Here is a 21,301-nt window from a genome sequence, read left to right on the forward strand (position 1 = left end):
AGTCGATTTTAATGACCCTTATCTTAGCAAAGACTCTCAAATCTTGGACTTTGCAGGGTCTCAGATTGCTTTTTTTTTGGCCACCAGTCACATCCAAACAGATAAGGTGTCAATTATAATAATTTGAGAAATGGACCATGAAGGGATGAAAATTAACTACCCATAGCCTAACTTTAATTTATTAAAATGTACTATTATTCATTTTTGCTAATTATGTGTTAACGTGTTATTGTGTGAAGCAATTCTGTGGATTTATATTAAAGTATTTCTGCTTTAATGGGGATTAATACCTGCCTTCTAAACCTATCTATCCCTATATAATCTACCACTTCTTCTACTACCTATTTCTTTAAACTTAAACATTTTCTTACTATCTGTCGAGTTGTCAGGAACTTTAACCCAACTGTAACATGGTAAAAGTGGCACCAGACAACTTATGTCTTTGGGGAAATTATCTGACTCCTATAATATTATTTGTCTATTCCTATTTGCCACTTCTCCTACATAGACGCGGCATATACAATCCTTTTATTGGAAAGTAGAGAGCTAATGAGGTTGACGTCACTCGGCTCTTTATTGTTGTTTTAAGACCGCCATGTAGGTGATTAGTTCTCTTCAAAATAACATGTCAATCAGAGTATAAACATTTAAGGTAAATCAGCTTTGTCTGTTAGCATCTTTCATCTGGCATCCAGATGCTGTGAATATTTTACTTACGCATAGCATCACACGTAGCGCTAGGTAGCTACTCACCATACACGTCTCGTCGTAGCATGAATATGACCTTTGTGTTGCCGACGTCATTAGATCAGGTAATTTCATCCCGTCTCCCATATCCTAGCTCAAGCAATATTGACAGGAACAGGAATAAAGGGCTCAGATAGCTCAGTTGGTAGAGTACTCACTTCACAAGCAAAGGACTTGTATAAGTCGGGATCGCAGTTGAGATTTTTCCTGACCCCTTTCTTCACTCAACATTTTATTGGTAGTTGGGTCTGTTAATTTTAGTGGAAAGTACTTAGTAATCAGTGCTCTGTTGAAAGGCCAGCCAGCAAGCTATTTTATCTGTTCGTTTAACGGACTGTAACGGGGGATAAACTTCTTCTCTTGAGGGCTTATAGCTCTAAAAGACCAAATCTTATCGGGAAAGATTAAAAGAGACACATTGTATTCATCAAGAGAATTGTTATCCTTCGTAAAATATTATGAGATTGCGTTCTTCTTCTGTAATTCATTAATTCTTTCCAAATCATGTTTTTAAAAAAGTAATATAACTAAAAACCTCTAACCACCTTTACCTTGACTGTCTCTGTAGATTAAGACATGAAATAAAAATAGTATGAAAAGAATTAACTCTGATTTTAAAAACATTCATTTTCGTTTCCTTTCTTTTTTTATTTAAAAATATTTTAAGATGATTTGATTTAAATATTATTTGCTTGGCCTGGACTTACTTGAGTTGGTATAAAATTTTGTGTCGGGAAAGTCATTTAACATTGCAGTTTCAGCAGTTTTCTAAGGGGTCCCAGTAACTCAGTTGGTAGAACACTCGCTTCACAAGCAAATAGACTGAGTTCGATCCCGTGTGAAGTTGAGATTTTTTTTTCTGGCCCCCACTCTATCCACCCAGCAGTGATTGGGTAGCTGGGTCATTTAGATATGATGGAAAGTACTTTGCGATAGACGCGTCCTTTTCAAAGGGTATCAAGCAATCACTATTGTCTATTTCACGCTACAGAAACCATGATAAACTCTGGCTTCATGGACCTCAAGACCCCAGTAGATGTTTTCTTTCTAGTTTTGTGTTGTTAAGGATAATAATAACGATGTATTTGTAAGTATAAATATGTTCCAATTTCTTCCACAGGATTACTTAAAGGAAGTGCTTAATGTGGATTTGAAAGCCAAACTTCATTTCGCCCGCGTCTTCATGAAACCTGGGTGAGTGCTATTTTCCTCAATTTTGATACTGTGCGTGAGGACCTACTCGAGTATCGCATCTCCATCCGCAATTTAATGTTTTACTGTATGCTTGTCCAGACGATCACACCCGTAGGCTAAATGACAAACCATTACACTGAGTTGGTAAATAACACACCTGTACTGATTGTGCTGAAAAATACTTTTTTTAAAATTCACACATCAAAGACCAAGGTCTATTTTAGATCAAATGTAGGAGTTTATTAGAGTCAAACAACGTTGATTGAGTTGAGATGATCATTATAATACTCAATTGGAATAAGACGTGCCCTAAGTGTAATCGGGAGTCCTGTTAGACCCTCGGTAGAGTACTCATTTTACACATAAAAGGAAACGGAACCGATCCTGGATAAAGCAGAGTTTTTTTTCTGACCCCCTTACCGTAGCCATCGTAAACTTATAGCCTGCCACTGACCAAAAAATGACGTCAAAAGACAAGTCTTATGCCCTAAAAGAAAATAAATCGTGAGTTGTATTCAATAGGTCAACCAATGGGATCACTTGTTTCCTTGAGCACTACTAACAACAACTCACTAGACGGTGCAAAAACAGAGAAAATGACGTCAAACTACAAGTCCTAGTGGGTTCTAGTTTCAGGCTATACGTTAACGATGATTACGCCCTGTCCCCCAGGGTAGCTGGGTCTGCCAGATCTGGAGGAATAGACTAATGTCAAATTCAAAGATTAGCAACCAATTTTTATTGTTCGTTTAACACAAAATAAATTGGGAGAACAACTGGCATCATGGGTCTTTGGCTCTGGAGGACTACCTTAATACGTATCATTCAAAGAGCTGGAATTTTAAAGAGAATGAGAGAGATGGGAGGGAAAGGGAGGGAGGGAGGAACGGAGGGAGAGAGAGAGAGAGAAAGAGCGAGAGAGAGAGAGAGAGAGAGAGAGAGAGAGAGAGAGAGAGAGAGAGAGAGAGAGAGGGGGGGAGAAAGACGGGATCAAAAGCATGCAATTAATTATAGTTGGGACTCGGACCAGTTTCATGTAAAATTTATAGAACATGTAACTCGCAGAAATATCTGACTTGCACAATGCGGCCAACTGTCTAAGACGGTTTATGGGGTCCCATACAAGTTCGAGTATATATATATATATATATATATATATATATATATATATATATATATATATATATATATATATATATATATATATATATATATCCTTGAATAAGTGTTTGGTCCTTAACTTCTTACGATCATGACTCAAAGGTGCCTTCTTACTTTTAAAAAAAATTAGTGCCACCTCGTGGGTTTGAACCTAGGTCCTCCGAATCAGGCTTTTAATTCTGATGTTTATGTAACTAAGAGCAATTTGAAATATGATTATACTGTTAGGGAATACTCATCCTGTTCCGGTTTCTATTTTCCTTCTTTTTTTTTTTCTCTTTGCCTTAATTGCAACTTTATCATACTACGCCACTTTCGTTTTATCTCCATCTGTCTGACTTATGTCCAGGAAAATGTTAGCAACACCGATTCAGTAGCCCTCCAACGACACGCCCTCTAATTTACTATTTTTTGAAGATGAGTTAGATGTTGAGATGCTTGATCTGTTTTCTTTTATCTGCAATAGTTCTGTCAATTAAGCTTCTATTTCTACGTGCGATCAAAGATAGAAATAGAATCGACAACACTTTTCCTGATTAGTCTCGTTGTCGGTGGAAAATAACACTATGTAGATTGTAAATTAGAACAGCTTATTTCTAACTGTAACACAGCTCTTTCTCACAAGTTGTCTCTCGATATTGTACGGATCCTGTAAAATAACAGATTATGTTCACACGTGTGAAAACTTTTTAGTCGTACTTATTTAAATTCACGAATATGAAGAGGTTTATTTTAGAACTAGGGGTGTGAATTATGTTTTGTAATCGAATCATACTTTTAAAATTCGATTTTGCAATCGCTTCAGCTTGATGTTAATTTTTCTTCTCTACTGATTACTGTGTGAAGATTGTATAGAGGGTGGCGAAGGCTCCTAAAATACTAACGAAATGGTGAAAATGGAAATGCTTCGGACGGGAACAGTACAGACAATTGACGATTTGGGTACAAAAGACGTTTCGGATACAAATCCTTCGTTAGCTTGACGAAGGGTTTGTACCCAAAACGTCCATTGTCTGTAATGTTCCCATTCGAAGCCTTTTCATTTTCACCTTTTGTTTTAGTATTGCATGGCGTTACAAGCCTAGGAGTCCACAGGGAAAAATGGCCACCTATTACCAAATTAAATAATTGATGAGAAATATTAGGACTATAAACCACTCCGATGATTAGTTCTTGTCTAACATAATCAGCAAAACTATGACTTGAAGGTTGATGTAAAGTTTTTATAGTCTTTTATAATTCCTCCTCTGTTCCAAGACAACCCGAGGTTGGAGACTGTTGTATATTCAATTTCACTCTGATCAAATTTACGTTTTTCCATGGTTGTTGTCCGGTTATCTGGTCGATGTTAAGAAAGAGACCATTTGATTTGTCCTATTCATTTTGATGTTTAAAAGGAGAATAAAAGAGTGCCTGAAGAAAATAGGATCAAAATATCACGACGTCTGCACCCACATTTCTATATTACCGAGATAATAGTGCGGATTAAGTCCCCTCTGGGCCATTTGTTAATATTGAAATGTGGAAAACTAATGATCGTTTTCACTGTGATTAAGGGGCGGTTTGGGTCTTTTCTATAAAAAGTAATTACCTGTTTGGACGGTTTTAATCATTCTGTGTCATCATTATAAGTTAAAAAAAAAACCCGTTTTGCGACCTATTTGGGGGTCTGGCATAAAAAAAATATAACAATCTTGTGGCAAACGTTTCACAAAAACTAAAATAGGAATGACCTCCATATTCTTCCCTCTAATCAACATTGTATCATTATGTGTCACCATAGAGAGATTTTACAGTTTTGGGTTATGGAATTTTTATTAGAACATTACAAAGTTGAGAATCAAAATGTTATGACAAAATTGACATTAAAAATTTATAATTTGGATTATAATTCAGAATACACATGCCTTATCAAAAAAAATCTTTCTATGATGACATAATACATTATCTCTCTAACTGGAATTTTTCAGACAATTTCATGGAATAGATTCTGAGTAACATTTAACTCAGTCTCCCATACCCTTAGAAAAATGACATGTTGAGAAAATAAAAAATAGCTTTCCGTTTTTCACACTTTTCTCACTACCTGTGCCCTTTTCGACTGTGTTTTTCGTGTCTTTTTAGTCTATTTTAAGAAGTTAGACTTCAATAATATTATTTCTAAGACAATAAAATATAGTTTTCAACCAAAATCTCAAAATCAATTTTTTGAAGTACTTTCTTAATAATTAGATCCAAACCGCTCATTAATTTAACTAAATATCTTTGTATTTTCTGGCGGTGGCTTAGAGGGAAAGTGGTTTCCCCTGTAAGATTGTCAATCGACATTGAGCGTGGTCACTGACTAGATTGGTGTCAACGACCACAGCACTATGACCCCGGCATTTTCTACTCGGATAAGACACGTTATACACATTGCCTCACTCAACGCGCGTGTGAATAAGTTCCTGGCGGTAGGCAATGTCAGAAATTGTGAGAGTGCAGTACAAAAAGAGTCTCAAGCGGTGGCTTGAACTGTATAAACCGGAACTTTGGTTTCATGTGGCCTGCTCATCACGACATCAATACCAATAGCAACAATATAATTCACAAGAAAACTACATCACTGTCAACATTCGTTTTTGATTTTAAAAAACCAACAGAGACAACAACAACAACAACAACAACAACAACAACAACAACAACAACAACAACTTCAGGATTACAACAACAGGAACAACATAAACAACAGGAACAAAAATCTAAACATTAACAATAACAACAACAAGAACAACAAAAGGAACAACAACAACAACATAAATAACAACAACAACAGCAGGAGCATAAAACAATAACACAACTACAACAACAACAATAACAACAACTACTACTACTACCACCACCACCACCACCACTACTACTACTACTACTACTACTACTACTACTACTACTACTACTACTACTACTACTACTACTACTACTACTACTACTACTGCTACTACTACTACTACTACTACTACTACTACCACCACCACCACCACCACTACTACTACTACTACTATTACTACTACTACTACTACTACTACTACTACTACTACTACTACTACTACTACTACTACTACTACTACTACTACTACTATTACTATTACTACCACCACTACAATTACCACCTCTTCTACCACTACTTCTACTACTACTACTACTACTACTACTACTACTACTACTACTACTACTACTACTACTACTACTACTACTGCTACTACTACTACTACTACTACTACTACTACTACTACTACTACTACTACTACTACTACTACTACTACTACTACTACCACCACCACCACCGCCACCACCACCACCACTACTACTACTACTACTACTACTACTACTACTACTACTACTACTACTACTACTACTACTACTACTACTACTACTACTACTACTATCTGGACATCTAAACAAATTCGACATCAAAAACAACAACAAGAACAACAGCGAAAAAAAACAAGACATACATCCGCGACAACAACAACAGCGACAACGACAACAAGACCTACAATAGCAACAACAACAACTATATCAAATCCGAGCTATTTCTATCCCATCTCCTTCTTCTCCTCTCTATTTTTTTCGACAGACATCCTTCCATATCTTTAGCTTGTTATTAAACCCAGGTCGACGTAAATAGCCTAACCTCTGTCATCAAAGCCATACCTTATAATCTTCCTCCCACCCCAAAAGTCATTAGTTTGATCTAGCACCTTTTGAATTAAAGGAGGCGTGGAAAAATTTCTCCGTGTCAAGTCTACTTTTGATCTCAACACTTTCTATACCACCCTGTAGACTCGATATTATGATTTAGTGGATAAGATATCCAAGCGATACACATACACTTTCTCTCCCACCTCTCTCTGTTTTCTTTCTCTCTCTTGTGTTCGAATCAATTCATGAACATTATGGACACTCGTAATAATAAACAACCAACCGTAATACGTTTAAGGGGTCTCAATAGCTCAGTTGGTAGAGCACTCGCTTCACATTCAAAGGGACCCCCCCCCCTTTTCTGTCCACCCTGCAGTGATTGGTAGCTGGGTCTGTTTGAGCTGACGAAAAGTACTTTACGATAAGACTAGCATCCTATCCAAAAGGTAGCAAGCAATTACTATTGTCCGTTTCTTGCTCTAAAATCCGGGATAAACTCCGTCCGCTTTATGGGCCTCATAGCTTTGAAGGACTGTATTTTACTTATTTTACGTCCCAGCAACAAACACACTTGTTGTTCCAATTCTTTCTTTCTTATTCTTGTATTTGAAATAGGTAATGACAACATGAATATTATCGACACTGCTGCAACAACGAGTGACCACCGTGCGGGGGAAACTAAGTTTTAAAAATATGGCGTTGTTTCAATACAAAGCAGAAAAATTAGACGCATTCGAAAATATACAAGGAACAAGAACAAGACCTAAGTTAATACTTTCCAAATCTAATTTAAAATCCACTTTTTATTGATTAAGAAACTATGACGGTTATACAAAAGTAGTTAAAAAATCACGATATTAAAATTTTCTAAACTTGCCTCTTGTTTTTAGCGTTGGCTAGAAACCCTCATTATGATATTGTCAACGGTCAAACATATCGAGACTTTTCACTGAATAGATATTACCAAGAAAGCAATGGGTTTTCTATTTTTTTAAAATGGGTTCTGGAGTAAGTTGGCAGGGGAAGACACGATTATATTTCATTGACACATCAACCACAAAAATGAACGTACAAAATTATGTAACATTGTTAGAGAAAATAAAAATTATTCTAGACTTGTTTCACTCAGACCTGATTAGTTATAATTTTTTTTCAATAAGACGAGGCTGCTTCCCACACTAATGACACTACGCAGTCTTACTGAGGAGAGAATGGCATTGAAGTTATTTCTAAGGATGAATAAACTAGAGATTTTATAGCGAGCGCAGTATCCACTGAATGTGCCCAAAGCGCTTTAGAAATTGAATAGCCTCCAATGAGTCCTGAATTCAATCGACTACAACATTTAGTCAATGAAGCCCAACATGGTTTATAAGAGTCGTACATTTCTTTACACAGAAGCAGAGTTAAAAGAGTCAAATCAAAATGCATGGTATCGAATGACTATTCAAGCATTAGAAAATCAATTGCATCACCGATAAAAAGCGTACGCAAAGTCATAATAAAACAAAATGGGTGATCCACAGATCATATAATAAATTGAGAATTACCTACATCCGTCCCAAATCTTCTATAACATAAAAATGCCGTTTCGTGGAATTAAAATTGTTTAACATATTTTCCCGAAGAAGTGTATACATAATTTTCAATAAATGGGTTTGATTGAAATGAGTTTTAGACGTGCATCATCTGGCGGCTACAGGCTTTTAAACGTTTCCATTTTTTTTTAGCACCCGGTATATTAAGTCATCTTGCAAAAAACATCATGGATTATGCGTGAAGTTATCGTAATTGTAACGTTGTTAACATGAAAGTTAATTCATAATTTGAATAGCGCAATATAATATCGCAAAAAAGGGAAAAAAGAACCAGGTATGTTTTTTCCAAGTAAATCAGCTATTTATGTAACATTATATCCTTTAGATAAGAACATGTAGTATATTATTTTTGTAAGCTTTTGAATGAATCCTTCATAGCGGGATTGTGTCTTGTGAATGGGTGGGACTCTTAAGTAACCTCAGACTTGACAAATAGATATAGTTTTCTGGGGATCTACATCTATTTATATTCCTTATCTGAACCAGTCCCCTTCGTCTTAAGCTTTATTTTGTGTTTTTAACAACAGATCAACAATGTTTGACCCCATAATATTCCTTTTTACTAAGCTGAAATGACCCAGTAGTGCCGCAAGCATCTCAATACCCCTTGATAAAAAAAAAAAACCCAACAAAAACATCGAATACTAAATCAACCCCCACCCAGCCATTTTAATCTGGTGATATTGATGGTCCTGTCAAATTTCTATTTTAACGCGTTAGCGTGTTATTGAATAACAATAATCGGATAGAATGGAAGCATCACCATTTACTTTATAGCTCATTAGTTGGGGTGTCTTGACATTTTGTCAAATATTTTACTTTTGGGTTTATTTCTAGAGTATTCTAATTTTTTTGGGTGTAAATAGCATTCCTTGGTGTTGAAGGTAACAATGATAGGATTCGAGGCCAAAGTTGAAATAAAAGGCTTAAAATCATGTCAGGTAAATGTGATATCACTTAATGATGCTTTTTGAACTCTCTCTCTCTCTCTCTCTCTCTCTCTCTCTCTCTCTCTCTCTCTCCCTCTCTTTCTCCCTCTCTCTCTCTGCCTTTCTCCCTCCCCCCCCCCTCTCTCTCTCTCTCTCTCTCTCTCTATCTCGTCCGTCCTTTCTCTCCTCCTTCCCTTCCTCTTTCTCCTGCTCTTAAACTCATATCTGGACTGCTTTTTAAAAAGTGCCAACCAAAATATGAAGTTAAACAATTATTCATAATTAATTGATTTTTAAAAATCAAATTATGATAAATCAACAATTGCGAGTTTGCTTGGCAAAATTTAAAATACACGTTTCTTTTTCTGGATACGATAGTAAAGAGGTGTATGATAAGGGAAACCATTTGTTTTCCAAATTTGTAAAACGTATTAAACACCCCCCCCCCCCAAACAAAAACAAATAAAAAACAAACAACCCCCCCCCCCCAAAAAAAAATAAATAAATAAATAAAATAAAAACACAAATAATAGAAAAAGAGAGAACAATATAACCAAAATTTTTTAAAAAGTGTATGACAGCTTTGTTTTCTTCATTATATAGTTGGGGTCATCACAATCGATTGATATTTGGACGTAAACGTTTCTTGCGACAAATTTAAAAAACAAAACAAAAACAATATAAGCTAAGCCAATTTATGTCAGAGTCATTGATGTTGCAGTGATCTATTTTTGATTTGCCTTTTACCTTTTTACCTTTAGCTACTTTTCCCCTCTGTATCTTCATCTTCTTTCCTCCATAATCACCTTCTCATCCACCTCTTCCTTCTTTCCTTCGTCTATAATATCGTCGTTGCCGTCGTCGTCATCATCATCATCATCATCATCATCATCATCATCATCATCATCGTCCTCTTCGTCTCCTCCTCTCCCCGTCACCCATTTCTATAAAAACTCTCTCTTCGTATAACATCAAATTAATTATCCAACATCAGATCAAGGATCAAAGGTAATAATATTACGGTTAATCAGCAAGCTAAGAGTGGGATTATCATTCTTGACATCTTTATGAGGCGGAGCGTCATGGAGGATTTCAATTTTCTATAGACAGTCGATTCCATTTCGAATATGAAACAACAAAGGCCAACGGTTTATCTTGAAATAATTCTTGGAGATTTACTGATGTATCTATAATAAGGGCAATATTTATTTTCAGATTATGCCGTCGCTTTTTGTTATTGTTGTTTTAACGACTCATTTGTATGTTTGATTTGTTTGTTTGTTTCTACAATGTCTTTTTTTTCTTTGTTACAGCGGAGTGTACTTCCTTTTACGCATTGATTTGGTTTTGTTATTGGTCTTGAGGTTGTCTGTTTTGTTGCCATCGTCGTCGTGGTCGTCTTTGTTATCGTAGTAGTAGTAGTAGTAGTAGTAGTAGTAGTAGTAGTAGTAGTAGTAGTAGTGTAGTAGTAGTAAGTAGTAGTAGTAGTTAGTAGTATAGTAGTAGTAGTAGTGTAGTAGTAGTAGTAGTATAGTAGTAGTAGTAGTAGTAGTAGTAGTAGTAGTAGTAGTAGTAGTAGTATAGTAGTAGTAGTGTAGTAGTAGTAGTATAGTAGTAGTAGTAGTAGTAGTAGTAGTAGTAGTAGTAGTAGTAGTAGTAGTAGTAGTAGTAGTAGTATGTAGTAGTAGTAGTAGTAGTAGTAGTAGTAGTAGTAGTAGTAGTAGTAGTATGTAGTAGTAGTAGTAAGTAGTAGTAGTAGTATATAGTATTGTAGTAGTAGTAGTAGTAGTAGTAGTAGTAGTAGTAGTAGTAGTAGTATAGTGTAGTTATAGTATAATAGTAGTATAGTAGTATTAGTAGATATAGTAGTAGATAGTAGTATTAGTATGTAGTAGTAGTAGTAGTTAGTATTAGTAGTAGTAGTAGTATGTAGTGTAGTAGTAGTAGTATAGTAGTAGTAGTAGTAGTAGTAGTATTGGTATGTAGGTTTGAGTAGTGTTATGTTAGTAGTAGTAGTAGTAGTAGTAGTAGTAGTAGTATAGTAGTAGTAGTAGTGAGTAGTAGTAGTAGTAGTGTAGTAGTAGTAGTAGTAGTTAGTAGTAGTAGTAGTAGTATAGGTAGTAGTAGTAGTAGTAGTAGTAGTGTAGTAGTAGTAGTAGTAGTAGTAGTAGTAGTAGTAGTAGTAGTAGTAGTAGTAGTAGTAGTAGTAGTAGTAGTAGTAGTAGTAGTTGTCAATTTCGCTCCTTCTATATAAATATTCCCTTCCAGGAATGGATAACAACAAAGGCGGCGATTGTAGATTCAAACCATAAACATCACGGCAAGAAATATTATTATCGATATATTATTATAGTCTAGTTGTATGACACTTCTAACCGTAGGGTCCAGGGTTCGAGCCCCGCTCTGTGCGACTCACAGTTGAGTCCTTGGATAAGGCTCTTTACTTACATTCTCTCACCGTAAGAGTTCCTGGCCGTAATAGCATTGTCTCTGTCGGAATTTTTTTAGATGCATACTGTTTCGTCCGACATGTTTAGTGTTGCTGTTGGATTGGGACCTCTTTTAAAGCGCTTTAAGCAAGTTCAGTGGATAATGCCCTATATAAATGCTCTAATTTTTGTTATATTTATACCATATCGGATGAAATCCTATTCACATAATTTTAAGAAGCAAACGAAAAAAGAATATTAATACCAAATTATTTAATATCTTTTATCAGCCACTCCTGCCTGGAAAAAAAAAAACATTTAAGAGATAGAAGCAAAAAGAATCATAAAAGGAACAAGATAAGGTTAGAAGAAGGTCAAGTGTTTTGGAATGTCCATCTCTTGAATGAAGCGAGATGAGTGGGACAGGCAGCTGTCGGCAGCCACTTCAACCCACAAAGAAAAACATGCATAGATGCGTGCACGGTCTAATTACAATAACGGAACAAGAGTAAAGTGGGTGTGAGCAGGCAGGCATAAATCGTCCTTACTAACGTACAGGCTACATTAAGACGTGTCTACATTCAATTTCGCTACTTTTCACAACACTTACGGCCAGCGTGAAACTGTTTCAGCAGGTTTTATTTTCTTCGTCTCTGCCATAATTTAGTTGATCAGCAGCATCTTGGAAATAAGACAACTGAAGTTGCCGTAACCAGTTAACCTCTGTGCTCTGGAAAGACACGTTTATAAAAAATTGGGTAGAAAACTGGTCCTTCAAACATCCATCCATTTAAATGGCCCTCGTCTTGGCAAAAAAAAAATCTCAAACCTGGGACTAAGGAAGACCTCACGAGGTCCCAGGTTCGAGAGTCTTTGCCGAGGTGAGGGTAATTTAAATCGATCGATATTTGAAGCGCCAGTTTTCTGGCCCAATTTTTTTTACAGAGTATGACAGTTAAATGGTTAAATGGATATTTTTGTTCTCTGTACGCTGAATTACTTTTGAATCATATTAGATTGTTCAAACACGTCGATTTTCCTTTTTGATCGCTATGAATTATGTTTAAAATACTTAATTAAAAAAACACGAATAAAGACATTGAAGGGACATTGACATTTTTGAAAAGACAAGTTGAAACATATTTATAATACCTTTCGTCAGATTTTATATTAACCGATCCACAACGAAAACTTTGTCTCCCAATAACAAAAAAAAAAAAAAAAAAAAAAAAAAAAAAAAAAAAAAAAAAAAAAAAAGAAAGAAAAAAAAAAAAGAAAAAAAAAAGAAAAGAATTTCGGCAATGCGTGGTTGTTTCCATAAGTTTCGATTCCTCTTTTCGTTTTTTTTTTGAGTGTACACGTTTTCAGAAATGTACAAAACTCTTATAATATTGTTTGATTACATTTTGATAATATAGTTGTACATTACACCTAGGGACAGCGTGGCTCAGCGGTAATGGTCTTTGCTTCGTACCCGAAAGGTATCAAGTTCGACTACTCGTCACGTTGTGTGTCCTTGAGCAAGTCACCTAGCCTTAGTTCACTTTGCGTCGTTGCACAGCCGTTGACGCTGGGTTATCACAGTCTTCCCTTGGAATATATCCTACATAAATAAACTGTTCTCTCAGGGATGAATAAAGGGAATTTTATTCAATTTATTTATTATAATATGACCTACATAAGTTGGGGTATAATGTCGTTCAACTATATTAAATTAAAACCAGTGTTCGGCATAAGTCACAATATAAAAGGTTGCTCGGAACCACGCGAAAGTGACTTTAGAAAGCTCAGCTTTTAAAGTGTTTAATTTAGATGTCAAGAATTTCAAAAAGTATAACTTATTTTTAACCGTATCAATTACATGTATATCGTTTTTTAAGTTGCTCCGATTTGTTTTTCATAAACGAGAGTGCCATTACCTTCAATACATCCGTCTAGTGACGAACTTCTGGAGAGATCAAAAACTAAATTATCAAAGACCATCCTATCCTTCATAGACTCCCATGAAGGGAAAAAATGTAAAATAATGTATTTCGTATTTACATCTATTTTTCCTTATGCGATCAGATGATGCCAACTGCTTGCATTTTGCTAGGTCTTCATACTCTATAGGGTTCCAGTTCGCTAGACCACGGGACGGGGGCTTGGATCTGGTCATCACCAATTTTCTTTTTTTTTTTTTCATACTTTGCTAGAAATGCCTTACCATGTAATTTTTGTGTAATAAATTCACGTGACCAGCTAAATAGAATATAGATAGGGGAATTCCATATTTCGTATGCAAAACTTTAGAAAGCAGTGTCAGTGTAATAGATGTTAAAAAAATTTCAAATCGATACTACAACGGGGGTTCAGGGTCAACTTCAGAAAAACACAAAACTAAACAAATCAAAACATAAAAAGACCCAACATAAAACAAAAACAAACAAATTAAAACTTTATACCAACTTGTTAAATAGCCTGAAACGTAGACGCATTAAACGACTTTTGAACATCAGTCAATCGATAAAGGAAATTACCCCCCCCCCCCGCCCCCCCAAAAAAAAAAATCAAAAAAAAAATCAACAAACCCCCCCCCCAAAAAAAAAAACAACAAAAAACAAAAAACGAACAAACAAAATAAAAAAAATACCCCCCCCCCCCCCCCTTGCAAACAAAAAAACAAAACAAAAAAAAAACAAACAAAACATACACACACAGACACACGAACAAAAATGAACAACAATAAAAAAAAAACCCAAGAAACAAAACAAAACAATCCTAATAACTCGAGATGGTACATTTCTGGCCTTCCAACTTGATGATGCTTGTGATAATATCATACCTTCCAAGGAATACACGAAATTTAGATCCAAACCAATTCAATCCATTCCAATGCCACATTTTGCTCCCCTGGTGTAAACGAACGAAACAAGACTCCAGTAAGGCGCTATTCCATTAAGAAAAAAATATAGAGATGCTGTTAATGGCCAGGTACTCATTTTACATCTGACTGCGATGAAAAATTGTTAGTAGAGAGTCTTTTCCAAGGAGTCAACTTTGCACGGCTGCAGCATGGCTGGAGCCAATAATCTGACTCTGGAGATGAGGGTCATACCACAAGATCACAAAGTCGCATTTGCTCTCAGTAAACGGCCCGAGCGGAGAACGCGGAGCATCTAGTGAACCACTGCATTGTAACACAGCTTGTTTGAGAAAGGTTCACGATTGCGGAAAGGAAATTACTAATCGGGTAGATATTCATAATATTGTATTTGTGAATCATCAGAAACAACTTCATGTATCTCATATTGTATCTTTTTTGTATGTTAATCTCCCAAACGGATGTTCTGCACGCCATTCTGTCAATGGCATTGCGACCAACTCTCAGCCTCTTTCTGTGTCAATTTCCTTCGCTAATTTAGCTCATTTCAAATCCTCCGAGTGTTTTTTGGCTTGTAATTTGATGTTCGAGGAGGACTCATGATCTTTCGACATCATTTCATCTCAAGAGCTTGTAACTTCTTAACACAATCTTTTATAATAGTCCTGTTATTGAAGATGTACAAGTGCGACGTTTGTGTGGTGGGGAACAGTGTCAGGTTATAGCTCTTTCCAAATCATTAGTAATTGTCAATAAACACGCAATCCGAAACCTCGGAACTTAGAACATTAAGACAGTAAGCCATACCACCATTACTTCAGCTTTAATTCTTGTAGTTGGCAGGTATCTTTCCCTCTCCATACAATATGACAGGAAACTCTTGTAAGTACATTAATATGCTCGTCCATTTCGAGCACGCTGTTAACTGAAAGATCTGCTCATACTTTTTAGCATTATTTTGCCACCCCAGGTAGATACCTTGACCAACAGCAGGGCTATTAAATTATGGTGGTAATAAATGATGTGCTCTGACTAAACAATTATTTATTTGTCAATTTGGCCAGGAAACTTTAACTTCAAATATTGGTCGATTAAAATGATGACAACTTGTTGAAATGTCTTAAACCATAAACATTTCTTTGAGTTTCAGAATTGATCCATTTGAAATAACCTTTCTGGCCAAACTGTTTTTAGAATTAGTTTTGCCAGAGTACAACAGACCTGTCCATTATTGACAAATTCCAATATGACTTTGCCTCCCACGATTTGTGAAATGCAGCGTTTTTTGCACGTAGCGGAAATTAAGCACAAAGATTTATTTTGCCAGCCTTTGGTGATTCCTTTTTATTTATTTAGTCATTTATTGTTACACCAGGTTGTCCGATTGTCGTTAAGTTTTGGGGAAGTGCATATCTTTATTGCGAATTCTTGTTTCCTGACCCTCCTTGTTTGAATTTTTTTGTGTTTGTAAAATAAACTAGATTAGTGATACATGAAGTGTTCTGGATTACGAGATGTTTTATGACGCATATGAATTCCTAATTTTTTGGTTTATTTCTCAACTAGTTTTCAATGTCCTTTGTCTTTGAAACCCACACCAAATGGGCAACGAAATGAGGGTAAGATACTGGTTGACTGAAATGTACTCCGGCTGGAAGGGGTGGGGGTGGGGAAGGAGACCCTTTTTTTTTGGGACAATGGAAGAATTGGATTCAGTTCTGCCTTTGGACTCTCGGAACTAGATGCGTATAAGCCGGGTATGCCGTCATCATTCGGTTCCATGTTGGGGTGATCCTTGCCTTGCATTTAAGTTAAGCACTAGCGACGCATATCATGGTGAGTGACCAGAAGGTTGAATTCACTTTTTTCTCTCTGTGTTTTGACCTTTTATAAGGTATTTTACTCATATTACCCCTCTGGAATGGGTATCTGGCTTTACATATCTTGTAAGACTGCTTTCACAAATAGATTGGTAAAAGGCGCGTTGCACAATGCGAAATGGACATGTAGTGACTAGTAATCCCGGGGGAAACCGTGAAAATCTTGAATTTGAAAAAAAAAAATGTTAAAAAGCTTTTTGATGCTGTTGCTGCTAATAAGTGCAACCGACTATTACAGCGTACTGTGTAGTGTTTACTAACAAATCAGGTTGCCGAAATCGTTGGTTATAAAATATATGGAGATTTAATTACGTATTAATTTAGTCTTTCCCTCCTCATCCTCCTCCTCCTCCTCTCTCTCTTTCTCTCTCTACCACTCTCTCTCTTTCTATCTTTGAACTCTCTCTCCCCCTCCTTCTCTCTCTCTGTGTCTCTCCGCTCTTTCTCTCTCTCTCTCTCTCTCTCTCTCTCTCTCTCTCTCTCTCTCATATATATATATATATATGAGCCAAGGTCAAAAGGTGCCCGTCTGATACCAGTGTTAAGAAAATTTGATTTTTACTTAATTATGGGCTGTTTTCATTGGGTTGCTTGTAATCAATTGACAATATGAAGAAGAGATAAAATGAGATAGCTCAACACATTCTGTTCAACAGAATATGAAATAAACAACTTGAAAGTCAAATTTGAATGCAGTTTGGCATGTGCTTAAAACGAGGTCAACGCATCACCTTTTTAGAAAGCATATAGAAATTAAATGTGATGTTTTAGCTCACATGATTGAAATTTGACTAATAGTATAAAGTCAAAATTTACTTTTAAACGCAATTGCAGTATATTACATATCTGATTAAGTTTCATATAGAGTTCTTAAAAAGTTGGTATTGCTTGTGACCTTTGGTGTCATCAAACACATCACAATACTAAGACTCGACACGAAACTTTAAAGCTCATATTTAATGGTTATAAAATGTTTTATTATGATAAAAAAGCATAGATTTTCCTTCTGAACTCAATTCTTGGAGTAAATGTATTCCGTTTTGCTGATATTGAGGTTTATTGGTTTTGGTATCATTTGTCACAAGCAACACGGCATGCGTGAACACGTGGAAGTTTGTTTCGTTAAATGGCGATTCGCAATTTTGATCCACCCTTTTTACCAGCCTTTGAAGTGCAGCACTTTCAGTTGCCTTTCCAGCGTGGCTCCATGCAGAAAAGGTAAGTTGAACTTCGGTGTCATCGCTATTTTACTTTGTCACAAGCAACACTTGATATTGGATATTACAAAATGCCACCAACAAATTATGTTTTCATCTGTTATTCTATTTACAAATATGATATTATGACATCTCATCTGAGACTGTGATTTTGACACAATTAGTCATTTCTTGTAATTCTAATTTTTTTATGTTTCAGGGTTGTATGAATCAAGAAAAAGACAAAACTTAAGCTTTTGACGAATCCAGATAAATAGAAGGGTTGTCAGGAAATTTGATTTGTTTTACTATTAACACACTAAATTACTACAAACAAGCAGATTTGAGCAGTAGGGTGATGTTATCGTCTGGTTACATGAATTCATTACCATAGCTGATATTTATCTAGAGTTTGTGTGACTTCTGGTACTTTTTGTGACCATTGGTGTCATTGGTTAAAATGTGACAGTTGACACTTAAGTTTGAAGTTTCTAATGTATTTCTGTTTTCATGTTCTTCAAAACTTGAATTGTCATTGAATTCCATTTTAACAGACAGTATTACATTTGTTCAATTGCTATTCTTGATTTATTGAGGCAAAATTGCGTTCTAGTGCCGATTTTGACCCAAGTAATAGCAACAATGGTATTACTAATTTCTAAGTATATTTCCAATTTGAAAGTATTTAGTTTCTTAACATATTATTGAATTTCATTTTAGCATAATTGACTGTTGGTTTGGATGGTCATCTGATTTGCGGTTATTATGCTTTTTGACTGAAAATAATGATATAGTACGGACGAAAGTGTGTTTTGGTGTTGCTTGTACATAAGTATAAGTAATGGTGTCACCGGTCTTATGTCACAAGTCACATTCAGAGGCTCTATTTTCCATGTATATTTCTATTTTTGAAGTCTTTTGTTTCTGAAATATAGTTAAATTCCATATTTACCTGAGGTTATTACACTGGTTTGACTGAAATTAATGATATATTGTCGAAATTGCAATTTGGTATTGCTTGTGACATAAGTAATGGTGTGATCGGTCTAATGTCACAAGTGACACAATGTCGCTAAATAAGATATCGATGGCAAGTTGATCAAACCTCTGAGGTAGCGTTTTTGCCAATCCGCTGGTCTAACCTCTGATGTCAACTTCAGAGATAAGCGCGCCCTCTTATTCTTTAGTCTCAAGATGATCAAACCTCTGATGTTAGTTCAGAGTTTAAGGGAGACGGAGACGTACTTTCAAGCAATCAAAAACACGTCATGTAAATGATGTATAGTTTGTTTTCGTGGATTAGAAAGAATGATTGTGTTTTTAACTACAAAATCATTATTTCAATTTACTGTTAATAGGGTTGTATTGACATTGGACTCTATAATTTTGAGCATCCATAAATATCACAGCTGCTAAATAATTGTCAATTTCTAAAGTCACGATGCGACTGAACTTCAAGCCTATTATCTCCCGGTTATGCTTTACTAGTAAATATAATGTACGAAATAACGATTGGGTATTTAAAAAGATAATACGCCGATCACCTGTTCTCCCTATCTCTATTAATTTAAAATAACAAAGCTCGATCATGACAATCACCCTACTAAATCACGTAATCCCCATGACATGTCCATCTGATGCTATCCTGATATCATACCCCTACCCATCCTGTCCAACAATCAACAAAGATCTTTTGATTTATTTATTTTTTAAAAGAAAAAGCTAAACAAACAAAAACAAACAAACAAACAAACAAGCAAACAAAAAACAACAAAACTAAAAAAACAACATTGAGCATTTATATAGCGCAATATCCAGTAAACGCGGTCAGGGCACTTTGCAAAGGGTCCCTGGCCAGCAGCAATAACCAACAAGTAGGGCGGAACATGGTGCCTGTAAAGAGATATTATCATTTTCCCAACAGAGACAGTGCTGTTAATGGCCTGATACTCATTTTACACCTGGGTACGGCTAGATAATGTGGTTTAAGAGTCTTCTTCCAAGGACTCAGTTATGCGCCGCTCAGAGCAGGACTCGATCCCAAGACACCCTCTAATGAAGAGAGTGTTATACCACAAGACCACATAGTTGCACTATTTTGATTATTGATGACGTTGGATTTTTTAAAAATGCCATTACACTCCAAGGGTTAATCTAGGCCTATTGCTCCGATTCCAAATCCAAGTCCAAAACAAAGGGTAGAAATGTTTCCTCTTCAAAGAGAAAGAATGATGGTGGAGATGACAAAACGGAAAGCTTCGTCAGAGAGGCCCTATCCAGCATAAGATCGATCGAATGAAATTAGAGAGACAACCGATAGTGAATGGAACCTCCAAGACACCAGTGTCAAACATTCTAAAGCCGACCTTGATTATAGTTTTGTCTTTGGTTCAAAGAGATCGGCTACACCACATAACATCTTTACTGATGAGGCGGACAATTAAAGGTATTAAAGGTATATAACACTTTTTATTCACTCAGAATTAGAAAAAAAAACAAACCCTAAAACGATAGTTATCTAAATGTTTTGTGTGTAGTGGGAAAACTGTTGGTGTGAACGAGACGAATCTAAAATTGATAATATCAATAAATAATCAAGGACGATTTGTTCTAATTGTTATGCAAATATTTTTTATTCCGTTTTGAGTTTTTTTTTTTAATTTGAGAATGATAAATCTCGTAAGTGAAACAATTCGGAATGTTAATCAAATATGTATTAAATCTAATTTTCTAATTATCTGATTTATTGCATAATCTTATATTTGGTATATTATAACATAATAAATTTATTGGATGGAATGCTTCGTTTTTGTTTATAGACCAGACTCCAAAATACAAGCACAAGCTGACCAGAATAATCGACCTCGGCAAACCTGCCTCATCACCTATCGGACACCATTTGGTCAAGCTTTTCATAGAAAATTGTTGATCAAGGCATTGCCAATATTTTTCCATGAATAATAGGTTATGAAGACTTATCATTTTTACAGGTTTAGCTTCGTTTGTTTGTTTGTTTGTTTCGCCTTGTTTTGTCTTGTTTTATGCTTACCAGACCATTGGTTATAGCTAAACAAATCGTAACAGTACATTTCTTTTTCATTCTGGTAACTAATTTTAAAGACTTGATATTAGGTATTTGCATATTCATTAAAAGTGCAGAAAGAATACCAACAGAAATGGACAAAGGCATTCAATAATAGACCTAACGATAGAGAAGTTGTGGAGACACTACAGGTTATTTCAAACACGAACCACTTGGATACAACAGATGACCAAATTGTGAACGTGACTGCTCGGCTAATTACATGTAACAAAATTAGTGGCAAACAAAAAATACAGACTGGAATGTTATGCTAGAAGAAAATATGATTCATCAAAAAAATATGTTTAAAAGGAAGCGAAGCTATTGAAAGAAAGATGTTGCAAGGGAAGAGGAACGAGTTGTATCGAAGTAACAGAGGAAGACAGACAGCATTATTTTCAAGCCAAGAAAAGACAATTGCGATGAATGCGTCAAACACGAAGGTGCAAATGTCGATGAAATGGCATGGAATTCTCATCGTGAATAACGGACGACAGCAGCTTCTAATGGTTGTGGCAAAAATAAAAGGATAAAGCTGAAA

At 35.7% G+C, this 21,301-nt stretch overlaps 1 protein-coding gene across 2 annotated transcripts in view; it reads left to right on the forward strand.

The window, feature by feature from the left end:
• LOC144977869 (gephyrin-like) overlaps window positions 1-21,301 on the forward strand; it is a 127,706-nt gene that overhangs the window by 84,119 nt on the left and 22,286 nt on the right. For both annotated transcript variants that reach the window (XM_078923278.1, XM_078923272.1), the window contains one exon: window positions 1,868-1,941. In XM_078923278.1, coding sequence (XP_078779404.1) covers window positions 1,868-1,941 — 74 coding nt within the window. The remainder of the gene's footprint in view (window positions 1-1,867; window positions 1,942-21,301) is intronic.

Source organism: Berghia stephanieae, chromosome 1, assembly GCF_034508935.2.
Source record: "Berghia stephanieae isolate SIO BIC M18660-M18661 chromosome 1, UCSD_Bste_1.3, whole genome shotgun sequence".
NCBI classification, from domain to species: Eukaryota; Metazoa; Mollusca; class Gastropoda; order Nudibranchia; family Aeolidiidae; genus Berghia; species Berghia stephanieae.